This window comes from Podarcis tiliguerta, assembly GCF_965153285.1.
Source record: "Podarcis tiliguerta genome assembly, chromosome: 13".
NCBI lineage: Eukaryota > Metazoa > Chordata > Lepidosauria > Squamata > Lacertidae > Podarcis > Podarcis tiliguerta.
In genome coordinates this window covers 54,100,856-54,125,790 of record NC_139546.1, presented here as the reverse complement: position 1 = coordinate 54,125,790, position 24,935 = coordinate 54,100,856, and the positions used below count along the sequence as shown (strand labels likewise).

Here is a 24,935-nt window from a genome sequence, read left to right as displayed (position 1 = left end):
CATGGCCTCCCCCCAAAATGGCAGCCGTGCTGCTTTTGAAGCACAGAGGGGGGTGACCCACAGATCTCTCAAGGGCGCCACCCTTTGTGCGGGGCCCTCCCCCAGAGGGCAGTTGTGCCAGAGAGGAAACGGAAGCGCCGTTGGCCCATTCCTGTTTATTCTTTTGCCTGCCTTGCCCTCTCCCGTCTATGCTCCACACCCCTATCACTTGCGCCGCCGCCCTGCCGCCCGGATCTGCCTCTTCTCCTTGCGCCTGCTCCGGGCTGCCTCGGGGGGGTCAGCGTTCCCGCTGGGTGGCAGGGCCTGGGGCAGAGGGGCAGGGGTCTGCCGGTGGTTGCTGGCTGAGGATGCCTTGTAGATCAGATGGAAGATGAAGGCGTTGGAGTACCTGGCAGCGAGAGGCGGCAGATGGGGTGAATGGGAGAGCAGGGCCCTCTCGGTGGCGGCCACACATTTCTGGAATCTTGGGGTAGGACTTAGAATCATAGAATCATAGAGTTGGAAGAGACCACAAGGGCCATCGAGTCCAACCCCTTGCCAAGCAGGAAACACCATCAGAGCACTCCTGACATATGGTTGTCAAGCCTCTGCTTAAAGACCTTGCTCTGCTTTGGGAGAGGATTAGGCGATTTCATGGACTGGAGGAAGAGGCTATCAACCATTATGAGCCACACTGGTCTCCTCTGCCGGAGGTTATCATAGAATTTATCACTGAGTTGGAAGGGACTCTGAAGATCAACCAGTCCAACCCCCTGCAATGCAGGAATATGCAGCTGCCCCTTGCGGAAATTGAACTGGCAACCTTTGGCATTATCAGCCCTACGCTCTTAAAGAATGAGCTATCCAGTTTTGTTGGGAACTGTAGGAAAGCAGAGAGCTGTTGTGCTCGGATTCCGCTTGTGGGCTTCTTCCCTTTGGGCGCCTTCTTGGCCGCTATGGGGCAAAATGCTGGGCAGGGCGGGTCCCCTGGGGCCTGAGGCAACCGTCCTCATGGGACCTCCAGGCACAGAGGCAGTCTATCTGGCTTCCTCACTTCCTGAGGGTAGTTGGCCACTGCGAGGACAGGCTGGGCTGGCCCAGGTGGGCCCCCTTGGGCCTGATCCTGACGTTCTTCCTCCCCCTTGAAATCTGTGTGGCTTGAGCCAGCATGATGACTTGTTAATACTAATATGAATTAGCACTAAGCATAAAAAAGCTTCAAAGGCCTCCTTATCCGGAACTGCGTGTCTTTCTTGGGTTACAGCTCAGTCAGAAACCAGGCGACTCTCAATCTCAGGGTCAGGGGTTAGAGTCCCACGTTGGGAAAAGATTCCTACAGTGCAGGGGTTGGACTAGATGATCCTCACGGCCCCTTCCAACTCTACGGTTCCAGGATTCTGTGAGCCTAGGAATCCGTGCTGTTGGATGGGGGATTTCTAGTCTGCTAGCCTAGAGGTCCGGGGAACTTTCAATGAATGGATGGGTGTCGGCAAAGGGTGCAAATTTAGGGGAGTTGCAGAACCAGAGGGTGCAGTTCCTGGAAAGGAGGAGAAAGAACCATAGTTGGAAGGGTCCCCCAAGGGTCATCTAGCCCAACCCCAGCATTGCTGGAGGTGGGGGGAGTGCCATAAAGATGGAGGCAGAAAGACAAAGGTGGTTGGGAAGCTTTCCCCATGGTGGACAAAAACTGACCAGGCCAGGAGTCAGCAGGACAGAGGTCAAGAGGTCGCCCCTTTCAATCGCTTTATGGACTGGGGTCAGGGACATCCAAAATTACCTTCTGGGGCGGGGGGGGGGAGGTCAGAAATGAGTGGCTTTGCCAGAACCGCAGCTGGGGTACCCACCAGGGCATGGCGTTGTCGATTCCGGCCTGGCGGAAAGGCGACCGGAAAGGGTTGATCTGGGCAGGGCTGGCACTGCCCCCCGTCGCCATGGAGACGGCGGCCTCATCCACGGCACAGCTGTACTCGCTGCATTCGGTGAAGTAGGCCGGCACCCGAAGGGACTGCAAGGTGGAAGAAGAAGAAGAAGAGTTTGGATTTGATATCCCGCTTTATCACTACCCTAAGAAGCCTCAAAGCGGCCAACAATCTCCTTTTTCTCTTCCTCCCCCCCACAAACACTCTGTGAGGTGAGTGGGGCTGAGAGACTTCAGAGAAGTGTGACTGGCCCAAGGTCACCCAGCAGCTGCAGGTGGAGGAGCAGGGAAGCGAACCCGGTTCCCCAGATTACGAGTCCACTGCTCTTAACCACTACACAACCACTGGAGAGAGGGAGGAAGAGAGAAGTGAGGGGACGAGGACCTGGCAGCTCCATCACTCAAGAGGGTGTCTCCCTTGCCTGTATAATGGCCTGTACTTAATGCATTTATGTACTTGCTGCATTTCCAGCCTGGCTCTCCCTCCAAGGGGCTGAGGGTGGCATGGTTCTCCTGCCCTGTGAGGTCGGCTAGGCTAACAGGTGGCGCCTTGAGGTCACACGCAGGGAGCTTCATGGGGGGATTTGAACACTGGTTTCTGCCAGCAGTCTAACCAGTACAGCCTACTGCCTCTGCCATGGCTTCTGCTGTCCCAGAAACCATGAAGGCTCCATGCTGAGACCAGGAGCTGTCAAACTTCAGTTTTGAAAAGGAATAGGTTGTTTTTGTACGTGTGCCTTCCGTTTCCCAAAAAACTCTGCAGTTCTGCTAATAAACAGCCAGAGCTGACCATTTACTACTCTTTTCTCTGAATCTTCTAAATTCAGCTGCATTCCTAATTTGGAATTCTGCAAGATTTTCAATGCCTACATTTCTAGAATCAAAATTCAGCCTGGAAGACAAATGCCTGTGAATTGCCACCAACCCCGGGGCAGTTATTTCACCAGCTCTGAGGCGGTTACTTGGTGTCAGTTGGTCACAGCATCATAGCAAAGGCCTGATGACATCACAACTGGAGAATTGGGCTCGGGAGACGCCATCACTTCAGAAGCAGAGCAAAGGCATGTCTGATGTCACAACGCTGTACGCTGGGCCAAAGTACTGTATCCAATGGCCGTGATGTCAAGAGATGATGTCACAGCGATGTCATTCCACAGGATGGAGGGAGGAGTTTTGAGGGGGAGACTCCTTTTCTAAGTACTGCGTGATGAGTGGGCTCGGCTTACCTGTAGTCGCGGCAGAGAACTCCGCCAAGTTTCCTTGAGGGCAAATCCAGAGTTGAACCCTGGACAAAAGGGGGGTGTTAACATGGGGAACTCTCTGCATCAGATAGAGACAGCCTCCTCACCCCATTCTTCAGCTGGATTCTTTCTTACCCCCACCCCCGCCATTGCCTCATTCTCTGGCCAAGCAGCCCAACCTGTCCTCTCCTGGCCCCTTCCCCCTTTATTCTCACCAATGACCAGGTCCGGTTTGGGCGCCTGCAGGAGGTGGTAGGGGCGGGCGCTGAACCCAAACTGCAGTTCACGCCGCCCGCCTTTGCATCGGGGGGCCAGGCCAGGCCGGACAGAGACACCTTGCTCCTCCTGGAAGGGGGGAAGAGAAGGAGGGGATTCACAAAGTGCTTCTGTCAGATCGAGGGAGCCCCTAATTCAGTGCAGAGTTAGCCTCTGGAACTCCCTCCCACAGGAGGCAGCGTTGGCCCCCAACTGGGGTGGTTTCCCATGAGGATGAGGCAAATCCATGAAGGAGAAGAGGGCTATCAATGGGCTCTGCTCTGCCTCCACGGTCAGAGGCAGCAATGCTTCTGAATGCCACATGCTGGAAACCACAGGAAGGGAAAATCCTGGTTGTGGGTTTGCCATGGGCAACCCAGCCGTTACTGTTGCTGTTACAGGTGGCATTTGGTGGCCCGCTATGAGAGCAGGATGTTGGACTAGCTGGGGCCCCTTTGGCTTGATCCAGCGGCCAGGTTTTTCTGAGCTTCTTAAGTGAACCCCAGCTCTGCTTCCCATAAAAAGTGGGAAAGAAAAGCCAGCAGAGGCAACAATGGATGCTAAGAACAACCAGGAGGAAGTGAATAGAGAGAAGTTTCCTGTCCTCTCTGGTGCCACGAGAATCCGTGGACACCCAATGAAGCTGAATGTTGGAAGATTTAAGTAAGATTAAAGAAGGACCTTATTTAATGGAGCTTTTACTACAGGATGGCAAATATGACGCCTACAGTAGCTACTTTAAATGAATTCAAATCTCCAGGGCCTGATGAGTTGCATTTAAGGGTAATAAAGGAGTTTGAGGGTGTGATGTCAGAGCCTTTGTCTATGTTCTTGGAGAACAGGTGAGGTTCCTACAGACTGGAGGAGGGCAAATGTTGTCCCCATCTTCAAAGGGGGGGGGGGATAAGTCCCAGGTAACTACTGACCCGTGAACTTGACATAGAACAGATAATTCAACAGTCTGTGAACACTTAGAAAACAATGCTGTGATTACTGAGACCCAGCATGGATTTCTCAAAAACAAGTCAGGCCTCATTGTGAGAAGCGAAGTTACAGGGAACCAGGCAGAGGGCCTTCTCGGTAGTGGCGCCTGCCCACCAGATGTCAAGGGGAAAAACAACTACCAGACTTTTAGAAGATGTCTGAAGGCAGCCCTGTTTAGGGAAGCTTTTAATATCTGAAGGACTATTGTATTTTAATATTTTGTTGGAAGCCGCCCAGAGTGGCTGGGGAAACCCAGCCAGATGGGCAGGGTATAAATAAATAAATAAAAAATATTATTATTGTTATCATTGTTATTATTGTTATTGTTGTTATTGTTGTTATTTATTTATTTATTTATTTTTAATGGAGTTACAAGCCTGGTTGATTAGGGGAATAATGTGGGGTTGTTTCATGACAGATCATCACATAAAATAAAGTACTACACCTAAGATTTGGATTAAAATTGCTGTAATGGATTATCTCACATGTCCAAAGTCCCTGGTGTGAATAAAAAATTTATCTGCCTTACCATTTTTGATTTGTGTGACTCATATATGGACTACCAGACCTAAAAAATTTACGCAATGTGGTCTAAAGTTACTTTGGGAGGGGATCAGGGTCCCTGAAGCTGAAGCCTCATTGGTTGCATAGTAGATCTGCCCCTGGTGGCCCTCCCTCCCTCCCTCCCTCCCTCTCCCCAGAGGCAGACTCACATCCCTCTGAAGGAGAAACTGCTGGCCGTCCAATTGGGGGGGCAGGGCGTCCCCCACAAACAGAAGCTCCAGAGAGACATGGGGCAGCAGCACCGACAACTCCTGCAGGGGGGAAGGGGGGTCAGAAATGAGAAAATGGATGAATGTTAGCAAACTTCCTGTACTTCCTGTTACATATAATTGGTTTAATTCACACTGAAATACGATACTGTCAGGGGTTCAGGAGCAGAGGCACAGGAGAGGGAGGAAATGGAGAGCGAAGGGGAGGAGTCTGAGGGAAATGTCAGCGACGACAGCGATCCGAGGTCTCTGAGTCTTTCCAGTGAATCGGATGATTCACAGAAAGGGGCTCCCATGGTCAGGGCAAGGGGGACACCCCAGGAAGAAGGGGCCAGAGGGGACTCAGAGAACAGCAGCTGGAAATCTGGACCAGCGTCCACACCAGAGAGCAGAAGGGGGGAGGAGTCCCAGGCATCGGGATCAGGCAGCGCGCTGCCAGCGGGAGAACACGAGGGAGGATTGACCACGCCTCCGTCGGGGAGCGAGGAAACGGTCCAGAGGAAGGTTGAAGTCTGCGTGCGCGCGCCAAGTTCAAATGTACAGGAGGGCGGCACTGTTGGCAGCCCGGATAGGGAGCCAGGTCCTAAAGCCCGACGAAGAGAGAGGGAGGACTCAGGGGGGTCAACGTCTGCGTGGGAAGAGTCCAGGAAGGAAGGAACCCCGGGGGGTAGCAGGACCCAGAGGAGAAAGGAGAGACGGAAGAGGTGGAGTAAGGCTAGAGTCTTAAACTGGTGTACAGGGGGCGGAGATTCAGACGGAGCTTCGCCGGTCTAGACTCTAGACGTAGAGCTGGGACGCTGAGGCTTGGAAATGGAAACTATTCTTCAATAAAGACTTTGATACTTTACTACCAGCTAGCGTTGGTCCTTTGTGAGCTGGGACCAGGAGCCAGCTCTGACAGTAAGCTCCGTCTCCTAGTTTTGGCAACAAGAACCTCACCACGTGAGTCGACGCAGCGAGGGCAGAGGAGGGGTGCTTCGAGAGCTCACACAAATCAGGCAAGATGACTCCAGAACAGCAACTGACAGAACTGCGAAATGCAGTAACTCAACTCAACGCGGAGGTACGGGCCTCCAAGAAAAGGGAAGAGGAAATGGATGCCGCCTGCAGAGATCTCCAAACCAGGTTGGAAGCGCTCACCACACTGGGGCGAATGGGACCCAGGTCCGAGGGCATTGGACTGGGGAGGAGGGGAGGCAGTCTGGTATCTCATTTCGACGGGACTTTACAGCAGTACCCTAACTTCAGAGCCGACCTGCTGTTTGCGCTGGATCTGCTAGAAAAAGACTTTAGAGATGAAAGAGAGAAAGTGGGATTTATCTTGTCCCATTTGCATGGGGAGGCCAAAACGTGGCTGAGGAATTTATGGAGAGATAATGATCCGGCGCTCCAAGATGCAAAGGCTTTCATTAAAGCAATGGATGCGTGCTTTTTATCAAAGATAGACATCGACATTGCCAGAAGAGACATACACGGGCTTAAACAAGGCAGAGCCAGTGTGAGGCAGTACCATGCACGCTTTTTTGGCTTAGTTCATGCACTGGGATGGGAGAAAGATTCTGCTCCAGTGAGAGACCTCTTTTGGGAAGGCTTGAATGCAGATGTAAAAGCTGAGATTGCAAGGGGAGAGAGGCCAAAGAACACTCAGCAAGTGGTCCAGAGGGCTCTGGAGATTGGGGTGCGCCTGGAGGAACGTCCTTGGAACAGAGAAGAAGGACGTTGGGGAAGGGCGCCAGCCAGAGCACCTCCCTTCTCTCCCAAAGATGCAGCGCGTGCGCAATCCACACCTTCGCAGGGAGGGGGAGAAGAACCGATGGAGATCGGAGGTGCCAGGGCTCAGTCAGCTACCAGAGCCCTAACACCGGGAGCAGTCAAAACGAAGCCTCCTAGAGGGAACAGGAAGTGCTACATCTGCGAGAGTGCTCAGCACATGGCGAAAGAGTGTCCCCAGAGGCTCCACAAGCACACTGCAGCCTCGGCAACAGTCACAGACGCAACTCAACAGAGAACAGCACAACAGGGAAACGACGGAGTCTGGCTGGAGGAAGAGGCACTGGGGTCCAGCCAGACAAGTCAATGAAGCAATCCCCAGCAATTTTGCAGCCCACAGACCCCCTCCCACCCAAACCAGTGGTGCAGCTTACAGCGTCACTCCAACTGCCCAATGGACGCACCCTGGAAGTACCAATCACCATTGACTCTGGCAGCAACGCAGACTTTATAGGACTGGATTTCATTCAGCAGCACAATATAGCACTACTGCCAGCCACGCTGCCTCTGAAGGTTGTCACGGTGGATGGCAGAGACTTGTTGGGGGGGCAGGTGGTGCAACAAACGCCTCCAATGGTGATGCGAATTGGGAATCACCGAGAAGTCATCAGCTTCAATGTCACCCACCTGTCGGACACGCCGGTAGTCTTGGGCATGAGTTGGCTGCACAGGCACAGCCCAGCATTGGCGTGGTACCAGCGCCAACTGACCTTCGGCTCCTCCTATTGCGCGGAACATTGCATCCTTCCTAGCCCGGAAGAAGGAGGGGACGACCCGCAGCTACAATTAGGCACGCTGCAAGCAGTGCCGCGCAAGTACGCAGCGTTTTTGGAGGTTTTCTGCGAGAAGGAAGCGGACAAGCTGCCTCCCCACAGGCCCTATGACTGCAAGATTGACCTCCTGCCAGGAGCGACGCTGCCAGCCAGGAAACTGTATTCCATGTCTGAGGACGAGCTGCAGGAGCTCAAGGAGTTCATAGACCTCAACTTGAAGCGCGGTTTCATCCGGGAGTCGAAGGCAGCGGGGGGCAGTCCGGTATTCTTTGTGAAGAAAAAGGACACGCCCCAAAAAGACTTGTGGTAGACTTCAGAATTTTAAATTCCAGGACCAAGCCCACGGCCTTTCCCATGCCCAAAATAGACGACCTGCTTGCAACGGTGAGGAAAGGACGCGTTTTTACAAAGTTGGATCTGCGAGGGGCGTACAACCTGATTCGCATACGGGAGGGAGACGAGTGGAAGACTGCCATGTTCACGCCCCTGGGCACATATGAATACAGAGTTATGCCCTTCGGTTTACAAAATGGCGCCCACTGTTTTCAAGCCTTCATGCATCACGTCCTGGCGGGTCTCCTCTACAAGAAATGCGTCTGCTTCTTGGACGACATCCTGATATTCTCAGAATCAGAGGAGACCCACGAGGGAGACGTCAAGGAGGTTCTGCAGAGACTGCAGGAGCATCGGCTGTACGCCAAGCTGGAGAAGTGCCAGTTCGACAGGAAGGAGGTAGATTTCCTGGGCTACAAGTTGTCGGACAAGGGGCTCGCCATGGACAGCGCCAAGGTTCGCGCAGTGTTGGACTGGAAGAGCCCGCGCAATCGGAAGGAGGTCCAGCGGTTTGTGGGGTTCGCCAACTTTTACCGCAAGTTCATCAAGGGGTTCGCGATGCAGACAGCGGCCATTACCGACACGCTCAGCTCCAAGAAGAAGAAGTTCATCTGGACGGAGCAAGCGGAGCAGTCCTTTCAGAACCTCAAGCGTCTCTTCTCGTCCGAAGAGCAGCTACTGCATGTGAATCCCAGCAGACCGATGAGAGTTGAAACGGACGCCTCAGACAGAGCCGTGGGCGCCGTACTGTTGCAGAAGGACCCGCATGGGGACTGGAGACCGTGTGCCTTCTACTCTAGGAAGCTCAGCAAGTCAGAGCAGAACTACACCATCTGGGACAGGGAGTTGCTGGCCATTCATGCAGCATTCAAGGCGTGGCGGCACTTCCTCATCGGAGCCAAACACACAGTGCAGGTTCGCACGGATCATAAGAACCTGGAGTACTGGCGTACGGCAAGGTTCCTGAACCAGCGGCACATCCGATGGGCGGAGTTCTTTGCGGATTTCGACTTCAGGATAGAGTACATCCCAGGAGACAACAACATCATGGCAGATGCACTGTCCAGAAAGCCGCAATACCTCGAAGAGGCGGCACCAGCAGCGGCCAAGCACATTTTCGCACCGAAAGCGTGGGCGTGCGCTTCAGCAACCGTGGACCTGGATGCAGTCCGTCGAGCGCTGCAGGAGGACCCCTTCGCACAAGCCAAAATGGAGGAGGTGCACAAGGGCACGGTGAAGGACGACGAGTTCCAAATACGTGATGGATTGCTCATCCGCAGAGGGGCACTCTATGTACCGGGAGACGACCTCCGCGCGAAAGTACTGCAGCAGTTGCACGACGCACCCACCGCCGGGCACTTTGGCAAAGAGAAGATGGCAGAATTAGTTGCCAGAGATTTTTGGTGGCCCAAGATGCGGGGGGAAGTCGCGGAGTACGTCTCGAGGTGCGACACCTGCCAAAGGGCCAAGTCAGTGCACAAACCTCCGGCGGGACTGCTCGAACCGCTGCAGACACCGAGCGAACCGTGGGAGAGGGTGGCCCTGGACTTTGTCACGGATTTACCCAGCTCGAGGGGTAAAACGGCAGTGCTAGTGGTGGTGGACATGTTCACCAAAATGGCCCACTTCATTCCGTGCGCGAAGGTGGCCACGGCGGAACAGACAGCCAAACTGTTCATAGACCACGTCTTCAGGGTGCACGGTCTGCCACGGTCGATCTTGTCCGACAGGGGGCGGCAGTTCATCTCGAACTTCTGGCAGAAGCTGATGGGTTTCCTGAACGTCAAGATCAACCTAGCGTCGGCGAGACACCCGCAGACCAACGGACAAGCGGAGCGCGTCAACGCCATCATGCAGCAGTACCTGAGATGCTATGCAAATCAGCAGCCGGCAACATGGGTGGACTACCTGCCGCTCGCTGAGTTCGCCTACAACAACACGAAGCACGTGTCCACGGGGGTGACACCCTTCTTCGCCAACAACGGGAGGCATCCCAGAACCTTCCCGGGATTAGAGAGACTGGGGGAGGGGGAGCCACAGGCAGCGGAAGTCTTAGCGTCAGAATTGCAGGAAGTCCACGAACAGCTTAGGAGGCAGTTAGAACTTGCAAAGCACGCATACAAACTGCAGGCTGACAAGCACAGAAGGGTCGGGGAGGACATACAGGTGGGAGACTGGGTGTGGTTAGCGGCCCAAGCAGTGCCGACCAGATCATTAGCGAAGAAGAAACTCGGACATAAGCAGCTAGGACCTTACCAAGTTGAGGCACAGATCAATCCAATGGCCTTCCGGTTGACACTCCCGGAGGGATCCAGAATGCACCCAGTGTTCCATAGGTCAGTGCTCACGCCCTACAAAGCACCTCACCGATTTCAGGCGCAGGGCACGGCACCAGATCCGTATAGGGAGACGCCCCCAAGGAGGGAGTCGCCAAGAGGGGAGCCCATCAACCAGGTCACAGAGATTCTAGACTCGAGATGGGGGGAAGAGGGAGTAGAATATTTTCTTGCCAGTGAAGGTACCCCGGCCAGCGCCAACCGTTGGGTGCCGGACTATGCCCTGAACGAGCCTCTTCTCAAGGAGGAGTTTCATGCCTTGTTCCCACACAGGCCCATGCCAGCCGAGTATTTCGACGACTGGCTGTTCACACCCACGCTTTCAACCAGCACATTCCAGGGGTTCACCTCGGACGAAGAACCAGCAAGAGAAACACGTTCCCCGGAGGGATCGCCCTCGGGGTTTGCCTCAGACCGCTCGTTTTGGTGGGACGATCGAGGAGAGGAGCGGTGGAGCAGGAGGTGGCTGGGGGGTCCTTGGCAGACAACGGACCCAGAGGTGACAGAGGGAGAGATGGACATGGACGTGCTGGGGGAGGACGTGGGGTTCGAGCACGGCGGCACAGAGATGGAAGCAGAGGAAATCGAGGTCAGCGAGAGCACGGAGGACGAGCCGGACTTCTCCGGCTGGATGCACGCCACGGGGGACGAACTGTATCCGCCATTCACCCCCACAACGACGGAGCACCCAGCACCCACACCTGAGGAAGGGGAGGGGGAAGGGGGGGCTTCGAGGGGGGGATGGATGTCAGGGGTTCAGGAGCAGAGGCACAGGAGAGGGAGGAAATGGAGAGCGAAGGGGAGGAGTCCGAGGGAAATGTCAGCGACGACAGCGATCCGAGGTCTCTGAGTCTTTCCAGTGAATCGGATGATTCACAGAAAGGGGCTCCCATGGTCAGGGCAAGGGGGACACCCCAGGAAGAAGGGGCCAGAGGGGACTCAGAGAACAGCAGCTGGAAATCTGGACCAGCGTCCACACCAGAGAGCAGAAGGGGGGAGGAGTCCCAGGCATCGGGATCAGGCAGCGCGCTGCCAGCGGGAGAACACGAGGGAGGATTGACCACGCCTCCGTCGGGGAGCGAGGAAACGGTCAAGAGGAAGGTTGAAGGCTGCGCGCGCGCGCCAAGTTCAAATGTACAGGAGGGCGGCACTGTTGGCAGCCCGGATAGGGAGCCAGGTCCTAAAGCCCGACGAAGAGAGAGGGAGGACTCAGGGGGGTCAACGTCTGCGTCGGAAGAGTCCAGGAAGGAAGGGACCCCGGGGGGTAGCAGGACCCAGAGGAGAAAGGAGAGACGGAAGAGGTGGAGTAAGGCTAGAGTCTTAAACTGGTGTACAGGGGGCGGAGATTCAGACGGAGCTTCGCCGGTCTAGACTCTAGACGTAGAGCTGGGACGCTGAGGCTTGGAAATGGAAACTATTCTTCAATAAAGACTTTGATACTTTACTACCGGCTAGCGTTGGTCCTTTGTGAGCTGGGACCAGGAGCCAGCTCTGACAGATACGATATACGATATATGATATACGATATCTTTATTGTCATTGTCCCATGCAGAATGGGAATGTCTCTGGATTTTCCATGAAGCTTTAGAAAAGCAGGAAGAGCTCTCTGAGCTTTTTGCTGGCTGATTGTTCTTTACTCTAAACCAGTGATGGCCAAACTTGCAGAAAGTCTATGAGAGGTTTCCAATATTTAGTAAATGTTGGCAATGATTTTTCTCAAATTAAACATGTCAATTTTGCCCTCTCGGCTAAGTCCAATTATTTTAATAACCGTTCCTCCAGTGTTGGCAACGGCGAGTCTTTCCACCTTTGTGCATATTAAAAGTCTTGATGCCGTAATCATATATTAGAACAAAGATGCATGATCTTTTTTCCAATTGTGTATCCGTAAGTTTCAATAAGAAATAGATAGACAGGAATTCCTGCCCAGAGAACCCTACAAAACCAGTGGTACCAGTTTGCCCAGCTCTCCCTCAACCCTCCCCTCCCTCACACCCAATTGCGCCTCTGCCCCGCTGGGGAGACCCTCAACGTACCCAGAAGACCATCAGAACCCCAAATTCTTTGCCTGCCTCTACCACGTGGATCTTGAGAGACTGCTTGTTCAGGATGTTCAGCTCGGGAACTGGAGGGAGAAGAAAAGGAGGGGGGAGACCAGGAGTCACAAAGGACCTTTGGAAAGCTTTGTTGACTTGAAGAACATCAGGAGAACCTGCTTCATAAGGCCTGTGGCCCATCTGGCCCATCGCCCTCCTCTCACAGGGACCCAACGCCCCTGAGAAATAGAGGAGTCTCAATAGGGCCCATTATGGGAAGGCCACAAGCAGGATCTGAACTCAAGAGCAGCTCCCGCTTCCTGAGGCTTCTAGCAACTGGGATTCAGAAGCATCGCTGCCTCTGACCTTGTCGGCAGGGCAGAGCCATCCTGGCTAGGAGCCACCAAGAACCCTCTCTTCCTTCATGAATTTGTCCCGTCCTCTTTTACAGCCATCCCTGCCTCCTGTGGGAGGGAGTTCCACAGGTTAACTGAGCTGCACAAAGAAGGTTAGGCTAAGAGAGGCAGTGGCTGGCCCCAAGGTCACCCAGTGAGCTTCATGGCCAGGTGGGGATTTTGGAAGGGAGGAGAAGTATTCCGAAAGAAACTATGGTTTGCTGCCCAAAATTAATGTTACTGAATATTTTTGATGATGTCGATGTTGGTATAAAGTCAAAAGAGTTGGCCTTATCTACGATCTTGGCAGAACAAATAGCAATTGCAAGTCAATGGGGAACAGTGTCCGAATCTTACAGCTTAGTCGCCGGAACAGAGGTACTATGGAGAGAATCACACATAATTTGGTATATCGATGAGGACTAGAACTGGCAGACACCTTTTGTATGACCTGGAATTCCCTTTACAGCATATATAACAGAACCGCCCTTTTCAAAGCAAGCCTGGAAGACCTGGAACCAGACCTGATAATGCCAATAATTCTCTTTACTTGTTCCTTTGACTCCTGTGCGGCTGCACTTTTTCCATGCACCCATTTTACAGCTTTACTTTTCGTCTTTTAATTCCCGCCTCTTCTTACACCCGTTCTCTCACTGTTTCATGTATGTTACAAACCCTGCAGGGAGGCTGGGGGCCTTACCCCCCCCCCCGATACTCACAGTGCTGAGGGGCCAACTGGGTGATGATGTAGTAGGCAGTGAGGGGGTAGCTGAGGAGGACGGCCAGAGGGGCTCCGAGGGGCAGCCCCCGCCACTGGTAATACTCCTTCCAGGACCCTGTGGGAAGGGGGGGCAGTAGCGAGTCAGAGAAGTGGGCCCGTCCCCTTTCCCCAGATAGTGGGATGGCTATTAATCAGATTTAGCCATCACTTTTTTGTCAGGGCGATTGAAAGCAACTTGCATTATTTTAAGCAAAGAACAGGCACATATGGATGTTAAGACAGGCATATAAATCTAAAAGACAATCTTCTTCTTTTAGAAAACCTAAATTCAATCATTTCACCCAGGCAAAAAGGCCATTGATGATTAAAAGCTGAAGGCCCAATCTGAAAGGATCTTCCCCCCCCCAACACCCCCCCCAGTGCCTATAGATGTGTAATTACGGCACCTGGCAAGCCTCCCTGGAGAAAGCTTGCTGCAAGTGGGGAGCCACCACTGAAAAGGCCTTGTGAACAGCAGTTGCAAGATGCAAGCTCTGACTCCCCCCCCCCCCCGACCTCCTGTCTCACCAAAGAATGTCCGGGGCATGGGAGGCTCTGGGGGGGCTGGTGGAAGAGCCGTCCCTCCTTCCGGCCGTAGCGCCTCAAAGGGGTTCCCTAGGGGGGGTGAGAAAAAGGCTGATCAGGGCAGGGAGGGGAAAGTCAAGGTTGTAGGGCAAAGGAGCTGCCCCAGCCTTAGGCAGAGTGAGCCAGGAGGTGGCAGAGAGGAGATGGGGGCAGGAGTGGCACCCCCCCCAATCAGTTGGAGAGAACTGTGGGTGCCATACAGCTGGTTGTGCACCCCACAAGCAAGTGGAATCCCCTCAGCCCCATTCCAGGGGACCAGGAGGTGCTGCCCCATTGCCCCCCCCAGAAGTGAGTATCGACTGCCCGTCCAGGCAGGTTCTGTGCAAGGAATTGGGGGGGGGGGGACAAGGAGAGGCGCCATCTTCTCCTCTGCCCCAGACGGCCCAGATGTCTTGGACTGGTCTTGAAGAGCCATTGGCCCATCTAGTTCTTGCAGTGGATAAATACCCCCTATGAATCTAGGAATGCAGAAAGACTGCTTCTGGGCCTGGAAGCTCCACGGGGCCAAAAGAATCACCCTGCTGGATCAGGCCAATGGCCCACCTAGTGTAATGGGAAAACCACGAGAAGGACCCAAGCACCAGAGCCGCTCTCCCTTCCTGCAGTTTCCAGTAGTGGGCATCAGGAACAAGACTGCCTCTGGTGGCCCCCCTTCTGTCCACCCCACCTGGACTCCGTGGGTCTGCACCACACACACGCCTGCCCAACAGGCCCACTGCCCCCTCACCGCTTTGCAGGAAGGGCACAGGCTTCTCGGGACCCCCCTGGAGCCCCACGCCGTAGTCAGGCGCCCTGACCAGCATGCTCTCTCCGGCCCAGTAGCCGCGGGTCAGACCCCTGGCCGAGAGGAAGCCTTCTTTGTTGAAGTTCTCGCTGGTCACCTCTGCAAGGGAAACAAGCGGGGAAGATGAGGTGGGGGGCTCAGCCTCTCAGGACCCCAGACTCTGCCTCCCCCCCTCCAGCACCTGACCCCCCGACCCTAGGCTGTGCCGTGAGGGGCCCTCGCCCCAGCTGCCCACCTGCTGTGAAGGTGAAAGGGAGGTTGGCCAGCTCCCGGGTGCGACTCATGTACCCAGCCATGCGCTGGCACCAGAACTGGTGCCCGATGTCCTCAGGGCTGCGGTTCCAGTCCAGCTTGCGGCAGCGCTCAGAGCAGTACAGGACGGCCCTGCAGTGCTGGCTGTGGGGACAGAGAGGGGCTGCTCAGGCCGGGAAGGGGCTGGGGGTTGTGGGGAGAGAAAGAGAGAGTCGGAAGGGACCCCCGAGGGTCATGCAGACCAACCCCCGTGTGGGAATGTTCAGGGATGCAGGAGAGGATATATTGTCTGATTACAGCCTTTCCAACTTGTGTTAACAAGTTCACAATTTAGCAGAGTAACATTCTCCTTTTTAAACTCACAGCGGATGCGTTTACTCAGGCTCCCTAAAGCCTCTATAATAAATGTTCTGGTATTTCCCCCTTATTCCCTCATAAAAGATAAGACACGACACAGTCTTCTATAAAAGTATACAAAGGTTTACTCACACATCATTCTGTTCACAATCGGATCCCAGAAGGCAGACTTCTTAGAAAAGTAACATATACCTGGAAACTATCTCATAAGGAGACAGTCCCTTTGAGCATCTTTGGCTAAGCAGATGTTGCTTCTTCGATGCATGTAGTCAGAGAGAGAGAGATGGCTGCCCTGCCCTGTGCTTTTGTCATTACCTGCACAGGTGAGGCCACGCCCACCTCTGGTCACGTGCAGAGGAAGTCTGTCCCAGCCCAGAAGGAAACAGGAAGTTTACCTGATGGCTGGACAAACATCCCTCCCCATGTGTAAACATGTTCACTCTAGGAATGTTGTACTTGACTGCTCTTGTGTTTCACATCCCACACCCCGGCCATGCAGGAATCCCAGCAAAGGGCAATGCAGTACCAACTTCTGTGACACACCCGCTGGGCTCCCACTGCTTTGCAAAGGTGCGGCAGAGCGAGAGTTGTGGCTTTGCACAAGCGTCTTTGGTGTGTGCCGACAGGCGTGCCTGGATGGAAAGCGGGGGTGAGGTGGGGAGGGAGCCCTCTCTGGGGTGCTGCTCACCACGCCGTGACTTGCCCCTCGAAGCTGTACCTCTTGCAGACGTGGCAGGCCCTCACACGGGTGGTGGGGAACGTGAAGGCTGGCTTGGGGCCCCAGCCGCGCATCGGGCCCTTGCTCATCTTCACCCCCAGCCTCGAGAGCAGCGGCTCCAGGGACCTAGACAGGAGGACACCGGCTGGATCAGGCCCAAGGGGGACTAGCGCCCAGTGGCCAAGTGCCCCATGGGACCCGGGACCCAGATAGACTGCCTCTGGGCCTGGAGGTTCCACAAGAGCACCTCTTCTCCCAGATGCCCCATTGGAAGCAGAATTGGCTGCCCTTCCCCCAGCTATGGGTCACCCCCTTCCCTCTCCGGGGTGGATCTGGCCAACTCAAGCCAGCCCAGGTGCCTCAAGGAAGTTCCAAGGTGGGGCGAAGTGCAGGTAGCCCCATGTCTGTAGGCTCTTTGGGCCTTGGAGGTGCCCTGCCCCTGAACATGGGATCTCTGTTGTCAGCTCCTCTCTTGCTACTTCTTTCAAAGGGGGGGGCAAATGTATTGCACAACCTCTTTTACAATGTGCTTATTCTTCTCTTTGCGCGCCCCCTGCCCTGCCGCCAAAGGAGGAGCCCCTTGGAAGCTGCGTCATGCGCTGCAACCAAGTGCTGCAGCCTCTCACTTGTGCAAGGCTGCGTCTCCCACGGTGAGCAGCTTGGGCCTTCGCGGCTCCCCTGAGCCCAGAGGGCAGATCATGCTGTGGCACAGGAGGGCGACGGCGCGCGGCTCCAGGGGCTGCTCGGCCCCCGTGGCCCCTGCACAGGACCCCCCCAGCTGGAAGTCAAAGCCCAGGATGCTGCCGTGCTCGTCCGTCACCAGCAGGAGGTGGTCCACGCGCCAGAGCGGCTGGCCTGCAAGAGAAGGAAAGGATTATAATCATTATAATTTATACCCCACCCATCTGGATGGGTTTCCCCAGCCACTCTGGGCGGCTCCCAGCAGAATATTAAAAACATAATAAAACATCAAACATTAAAAGCTTCTGTTATGTACTGAGTTGAATAGGATCCAAACTGCAGCAGTCTGATTGGTCCTAGAACAATAGGATCCAAATTGCAACAGTCTGATTGGTCCTAGAACAATAGGATCCAAATTGCAGCAGTCTGATTGGTCCTAGAACAATAGGATTCAGAATGCAGCAGTCGGATTGGTCCTAGTACAATGCAGCAGTATGATTGGTTGGCAGGAACCACCCAATCATGCTCCAGATATAAGTGAATCCACAACCTGATTGGCTTACAGTAGAATTCCAGAATTAGCCAATCATGTGCATTGTGTATTTACACAATCATTGTGTAAATAATGTATATAAAGCAGATACTTTGAGGGGACTTTCATTCATTCCTCCTCACCACTATGAGCTGAATAAAGAGCATGAAATCACTTTGCGACTCTGAGTATATTTCAGCTTCCCTAAACAGGGCTGCCTTCAGATGTCTTCTAAAAGTCAGATAGTTGTTATTTCCTTGACGTCTGGTGGGAGGGCGTTCCACAGGGCAGGCGCCACCACCGAGAAGGCCCTCTGCCTGCTTCCCTGCAACCTCACTTCTTGCAGGGAGGGAACCGCCAGAAGGCCCTCGGAGCTGGACCTCGTTGTGAGGACAGCCATTGGCTGGATCCAGCCACCGACCCACCAAGTCCAGCCTCCGGCTATCCCAGTAGCCAAATGCCCCTAAGGACCAAGGAATCAGGACAGATTGTTCCTGGGCCTGGAGGCTCCATAGGGATGTGAGAAGAGCCCTGGATCAGGCCAGTGGCCCACCTGGTCCAGCATCCTGGTCTCCCAGTTGCCTGTAGGAAACAGGCAAGCAGGATCTGGCCACGAGAGCAGCTCTCCCCTCCTGTGGCTTCCAGCAACAGACATTCAGAAGCACCGATTCCCGTTCCCTCTGCAGAGGCAAGTGTGGGAATGTTCTGGGAGGCAGGAGAGGATATCTTGTTTGTTAATATCCTTCCTAACTTGTGCTAGCAAGTCCCTTTCCTTAGCAGAGTGCATTCCCCTTTACAGAGCACAACAGAGAGCTGTTTGCAGGCTTGTTTAAGCCTCTCACTATTATACAGTTCGGTATTGATTTGTATGTTCCTGGTATGGGAAAGGTTGTAGAATGAAAGGATAAAATTTACAGACTGTAATGCTTTGAAAGAGAATATGATGAAAATGATGTATAGATGATATATTACACCAGTGAAATTAGGTAAAACGTATAAGACAAATAATAAATGTTGGAAATGTAAAGAAAAAGAAGGAACATTTTATCACATGTGGTGGGAATGTAAGAAAGTAAAGAACTTCCCCCCTTCATGGATCACTGCCTTGCCGTGGCGAAGGGGCTTGAAGAACTCAGAGAAGCTATGAACTATGCCGAGCAGGGCACCCAAGATGAACAGGTCATAGTGGAGAGTTTTGACCAAACGTGATCCACCTGGAGCAGGAACCGGCAAGCCACTCCAGTATCCCTGCCAAGAAAACTCCATGGACAAGGACAACAGGTATATAAAAGTTATGACGCTGGAAGATGAGCCCCTCAGGTCGGAAGGCGTCCAACATGCTACTGGGGAAGAGCGGAGGACAAGTACAAGTAGATCCAGAGCTGATGAAGCGGCTGGGCCAAAGCCGAAAGGACGCTCAGTTGCGGATATGCATGGAAGCGAAAGGAAAGTCCAATGCTGTAAAGAAAAATATTGCATAGGAACCTGGAATGTAAGAACCATGAACCTGGGTAAGTTGGATGTCATCAAAAATGAGATGGCAAGAATAAACATTGACATCCTGGGCATCAGTGAACTAAAATGGACGGGAATGGGCAAATTCAGTTCAGATGACCATCATATCTACTACTGTGGGCAAGAAACCCGCAAAAGAAATGGAGTGGCCCTCATAGTTAACAAAAGAGTGGCGAAAGCTGTACTGGGATGCAATCTCAAAAATGATAGAATGATCTCGATACGAATCCAAGGCAGACCTTTTAACATCACAGTAATCCAAGTTTATGCACCAACTACTGGTGCTGAAGAAACTGAAATTGACCAATTCTATGAAGACTTACAACACCTTATAGAAGTGACACCAAAGAAGGATGTTCTTCTCATTATAGGGGATTGGAATGCTAAAGTAGGGAATCAAGAGATAAAAGGAACAACTGGCAAATTTGGCCTTGGAATTCAAAACGAAGCAGGGCAAAGGCTAATAGAGTTCTGTCAAGAGAACAAGCTGGTCATCACAAACACTCTTTTCCAACAACACAAGAGACGACTCTACACATGGACATCACCAGATGGGCAGCATCGAAATCAGATTGATTATATTCTCTGCAGCCAAAGATGGAGAAGCTCTATACAGTCAGCAAAAACAAGACCTGGAGCTGACTGTGGCTCAGATCATCAGCTTCTTATAGCAAAATTCAAGCTTAAACTGAAGAAAGTAGGAAAAACCACTGGGCCAGTAAGATACAATCTAAACCAAATCCCTTATGAATACACAGTGGAAGTGAGGAACAGGTTTAAGGATTTAGATTTGGTGGACAGAGTGCCTGAAGAACTATGGATGGAGGCTCACAACATTATACAGGAGGCAGCAACGAAAACCATCCCAATGAAAAGGAAATGCAAGAAAGCAAAGTGGCTGTCCAATGAGGCCTTACAAATAGCGGAGGAGAGAAGGCAAGCAAAATGTGAGGGAGATAGAGAAAGATACAAGAAATTGAATGCAGAATTCCAAAAAATAGCAAGGAGAGACAAGAAGGACTTCTTAAATGAGCAATGCAAAGAAATAGAGGAAAACAACAGAATGGGAAGAACCAGAGATCTGTTCAAGAAAATTGGAGATATGAAAGGAACATTTCGTTCAAAGATTACCATAATAAAGGACAAAAGTGGTAAGGACCTAACAGAAGCAGAAGACATCAAGAAGAGGTGGCAAGAATACACAGAGGAATTATACCAGAAAGATATGGATGTCTCGTACACCCCACGTAGTGTGGTTGCTGACCTTGAGCCAGACATCCTGGAGAGTGAAGTCAAATGGGCCTTAGAAAGCATTGCAAATAACAAGGCCAGTGGAAGTGATGGTATTCCAGCTGAACTATTTAAAATTTTAAAAGATGATGCTGTTAAGGTGCTACACTCAATATGCCAGCAAGTTTGGAAAACTCAGCAGTGGCCAGAAGATTGGAGAAGGTCAGTCTACATCCCAATCCCAAAGAAGGGCAGTGCTAAAGAATGCTCCAACTACCGCACAATTGCACTCATTTCACACGCTAGCAAGGTTATGCTTAAAATTCTACAAGGAAGGCTCAAGCAGTATGTGGACCGAGAACTCCCAGAAGTGCAAGCTGGATTTAGAAGAGGCAGAGGAACCAGAGACCAAATTGCAAACATGCGCTGGATTATGGAGAAAGCTAGAGAGTTCCAGAAAGACATCTACTTCTGCTTCATTGACTATGCAAAAGCCTTTGACTGTGTCGACCACAGCAAACTATGGCAAGTTCTTAAAGAAATGGGAGTGCCTGATCACCTCATCTGTCTCCTGAGAAATCTCTATGTGGGACAAGAAGCTACAGTTAGAACTGGATATGGAACAACTGATTGGTTCAAAATTGGGAAAGGAGTACGACAAGGCTGTATTTTGTCTCCCTGCTTATTTAACTTATATGCAGAATTCATCATGCGAAAGGCTGGGCTGGATGAATCCCTAGCCGGAATTAAGATTGCTGGAAGAAATATCAACAACCTCAGATATGCAGATGACACAACCTTGATGGCAGAAAGTGAGGAGGAATTAAAGAACCTTTTATTGAGGGTGAAAGAGGAGAGCGCAAAATATGGTCTGAAGCTCAACATCAAAAAAACGAAGATCATGGCCACTGGTCCCATCACCTCCTGGCAAATAGAAGGGGAAGAAATGGAGGCAGTGAGAGATTTTACTTTCTTGGGCTCCATGATCACTGCAGATGGTGACAGCAGCCACGAAATTAAGAGACGCCTGCTTCTTGGGAGGAAAGCAATGACAAACCTAGACAGCATTTTAAAAAGTAGAGACATCACCTTGCCAACAAAGGTCCGTATAGTAAAAGCTATGGTTTTCTCAGTAGTGATGTATGGAAGTGAGAGCTGGACCATAAAGAAGGCTGATCGCCGAAGAATTGACGCTTTTGAATTATGGTGCTGGAGGAGACTCTTGAGAGTCCCATGGACTGCAAGAAGATCAAACCTCTCCATTCTTAAGGAAATCAGCCCTGAGTGCTCACTGGAAGGACAGATCGTGAAGCTGAGGCTCCAATACTTTGGCCACCTCATGAGAAGAGAAGACTCCCTGGAAAAGACCCTGATGTTGGGAAAGATGGAGGGCGCAAGGAGAAGGGGAAGACAGAGGATGAGATGGTTGGACAGTGTTCTCAAAGCTACAAACATGAATCTGACCAAACTGCGGGTGGCAGTGGAAGACAGAAGTGCCTGGCGTGCTCTGGTCCAGGGGGTCACGAAGAGGCAGACACGACTGAACGACTAAACAACAACAACAAAGAACTTCTGGGAAATGATATATAATGAGATGAAAAAGATGTTGAAATATACATTCTTTAAAAAACCAGAAGCATTTTTACTTGGTATTATAGGCCAAGACATTAATAGACAAGATGTCAAACTGTTCTTATATGCAGCAACAGCGGCAAGAGTATTGTTAGCCCAGAAATGGAAGCAAGAAGAAATTCCGACGAAAGAAGAATGGCAGACGAAATTAATGGACTACGCAGAATTGGACAAAATGACAGGAAGGATTTGAAACCTGCGGGACCAGAGATTTACAGAAGATTGGAAGAAGTATATGAATTATTTGAAGAGCAACTGTAACCAACAAATTACGCTAGTAGGACTACAAGAAGTTTTGTAAGGAGAAATATCCAAAGCAGAAAAAGGTAGAGATATTGGTTATGCATTTGAAATGTAATAGGGAAAATAAATGCATACTAAGAGATTAGATTGGAAAATTTTCAGACAGGACTGATGGAAGTCAAAAAATTGAATAAGATGTAAAAGTATGTTTAATTACTGTTGAAAATGATATGTTAAGAAACTAATATATATATATATATATATATATATATATATATATATATATATATGAATTGTATGTTCCTGGTAAGTTCCCTTTTTATCCTTCTTAAAAAAATAAAGTCACAACAATCTTATTTAAAGTCAGTAAAAAAAGTTTACTCACATCATCAGTTTACAGTTGGATGCCTGAAGGCAGACTTAGTTACAAAGTATATACATGTGGATCTATCCCATATGATCTCAGGGTCCTCCGTTAGCTAAAAGCTGCTCCAACGATGGAGGAAGTCAAAGAGAGAGCGAGAGTGCTGCATGTCCTGTCCTTTTGTGTTACCTGGACAGGTAAGGTCACGCCCACCTCTAGTCACATGCAAAGGAAGGATGTCCCAGCCAGGAGGAAACAGGAAGTTTTCGAATGGCTGGACCAAACATCCCCTTGCCTGTCCACTCTAGGAAAACAAGGAATGTTGTACTTGACTGGTACTTAGGTATCACATCCCACACAGACCAGAGCCCTGGTCGCCCTTCTTCCCCGAGCCCCGCCCCCTCCGGCGCCCCTCACCTGTCTCAGGTGTGGCCTCCTCATCGTCCTCCTCGCCGGCACCCACGAAGGTGATGAAGCGCTCCAGGTCCCCCAGGGCCAGGGCCTCCTCACTGTAGAAGCGGCCCCCCATCTGCTGCCCCGGGTCGGCCACGGTGAAGGCCAGCGCCCGGTTGGGCAAGGCGTGCAGCACCCAGAGGGCCGGATCCGGGGGCAGGCGCCGGATGGAGCCCTCCTGGCGCTTGCGGCGCTCGCTGCCTCGCCGGCAGGCCGAGTCCAACAGGAAGCGCCGGTACCAGCTGAAGAGCAGCTCCGCAAAGTCCAGGATCTCGGCCCGGTAGCCAGTGACAAACTCCATGCCTGCGGGGAGAGCGGCGGGGCCAGGCCTCCATCAGCCACGCACGGGAAACCCCCAAAGCCCCCCTCAGGACACCGGGGGAGCCTCTGAGCATGTGCAGAGTGCATCTCCCTCACCCCCCGACAAACTCCCATGCATCTACCTGCCTTGCAGCGGGTTGGAATGGATGGCCTTTTGGAGTCCCACCCGAATCGACAGTTCTAAGTTTCTATGAAACAGGCAATTCCTGGATGGTTGGGGGTTGGACTAGATGACCCATGAGCCCCTTCCAACTCTCAATACTATGATCCCTTGGAGATTTCTAAGGAAAGGTTAATTCCTGCAGGGTGTGTCATTTTAGGGGGTGAAACTTAATTTTTGCACTTTTCTTCAGTGAGGGGCCCTAAAAACAGTTTTGGGTGTGAGGAATTTAAATCTACTATTTTTGTGACTGGAAAACATTTATCTTGCTAGGTTTGATAAAGAAGCAAATAAACTACTTTCAGAAAACCGAAGAAAATTAATTTGAAATTGACAGGTCATATAAGATATGTATAATATATTAATATGAATACATAGTACCGTATATAACTGCAAGTATCTGCCAGTCATTTCCCATGAATTCTACACAAATTTACTCACATTTTATTTACCAAGCAAAACTAAATTATATTATAATATTCTAACCAAAATATCTTGGGGCTTCCCTCATTTTTGGAATTTGAAAGGTGAAAATCCGACAGGTTGGGCCTGCGAATACTCGAAATAAGATAAAAGTGTAATGAAATTTGGAACCCATTTATACAAAATATACTGGGGGTTTTGTGTGTGTGTGTTTGGATTATAATAATATCTATATATTAGATAACTTTATATGGAATTGTAATTCTTAATTCTTGTATTGATATATTATACCTTCCTTTCCATGTTCTCACTTCTAATTTTTATTCTATATTGTTTATTTTCAGCGCTGTTTAAAATTATTATTATTATTAAATAAATGAAATGAAATGAAAGTGTTTCCCCCGTCTCTCTCTGTCCCCTGCATCCCTCGTCTACAAAGGGGGTCGTCTTGGGGGGGGGGAAGTGGCCTCCATTCAGTGGCCTCCATTCAGGTGAGTCCCAACTGCCACCAACAGTCAGGTGAGTCCCCCCCCCTCGATCATAGAGAGGGGCTCCCTAGAGGGCAGCTGTGCCCCCACCAGCCCTGCCCACCCCCTGGCATGGGGTCCTGCCCCCCACCTAGGGCCCACCTAGGCCTCCCCACCTACCTGACCGCTTTGGAGGTCAGTCGTTGGATGGGGGGGGTCCCTCTCTTCCGCTGCGACATCAGAGGAATCTGGAACCCTGGCCAGGCCACAGACGGCGGGGTGGCCAGCAGCCTCCTCCTCTGATGCCCCCTCGGACACCTGGGTCCCATCGCTGCCATGGGCTCCCTGCAGAAGGCCATCGCTGTGGTCCAGCAAGGCTGGGTCCTGAAGGTCAGGAAAAGATTTCGGGGTGTAAAAGAGGCAGCGGCGGTGTAGTGGTTAGAGTGCCAGGCTAGGACCCAGGGAAGACCAGGGTTCGAATGCCCCCAGCCAGCCATGAAGGTTGCTGGGTGTGAGCTCAGGGGAGCGTCTGCCTCCTTCTGCCGGCCTGGCCTGCCTCACAGGGCTGTTGTGGGGACTCCATGAGGACTAGGAGCAAGATCAGGGTTCGAATCCCCACTTGGACAAAAGGGCGCTGGGTGACTTTGTGGGGCAGGCACTGCCGC

At 51.9% G+C, this 24,935-nt stretch overlaps 1 protein-coding gene across 2 annotated transcripts; it reads right to left on the bottom strand.

The window, feature by feature from the left end:
* Positions 1–140: 140 nt before the first annotated feature.
* Positions 141–24,538, bottom strand: ZMYND15 (zinc finger MYND-type containing 15). Of its 2 annotated transcripts, none has more exons than XR_014504345.1 (14): positions 24,451–24,538; positions 22,864–23,202; positions 16,876–17,104; positions 16,220–16,375; positions 15,158–15,318; positions 14,866–15,021; positions 14,082–14,168; positions 13,513–13,629; positions 12,399–12,487; positions 5,091–5,192; positions 3,354–3,483; positions 3,124–3,182; positions 600–1,984; positions 141–475 (listed from the first exon to the last, which is right to left on the bottom strand). XR_014504345.1 is itself a non-coding variant. In XM_083410333.1 (14 exons), exons 2-14 carry the CDS (start codon positions 23,198–23,200, stop codon positions 205–207), a joined length of 1,968 nt encoding a protein of 655 aa, XP_083266459.1. In that variant the 5' UTR covers positions 23,201–23,202; positions 24,451–24,538; the 3' UTR covers positions 141–204. The 2 variants fall into 2 exon arrangements, 1 of the variants encoding a protein (XP_083266459.1); XM_083410333.1 differs by having other exon boundaries at positions 141–388; positions 1,824–1,984.
* Between the last annotated feature and the right edge of the window lie 397 nt (positions 24,539–24,935).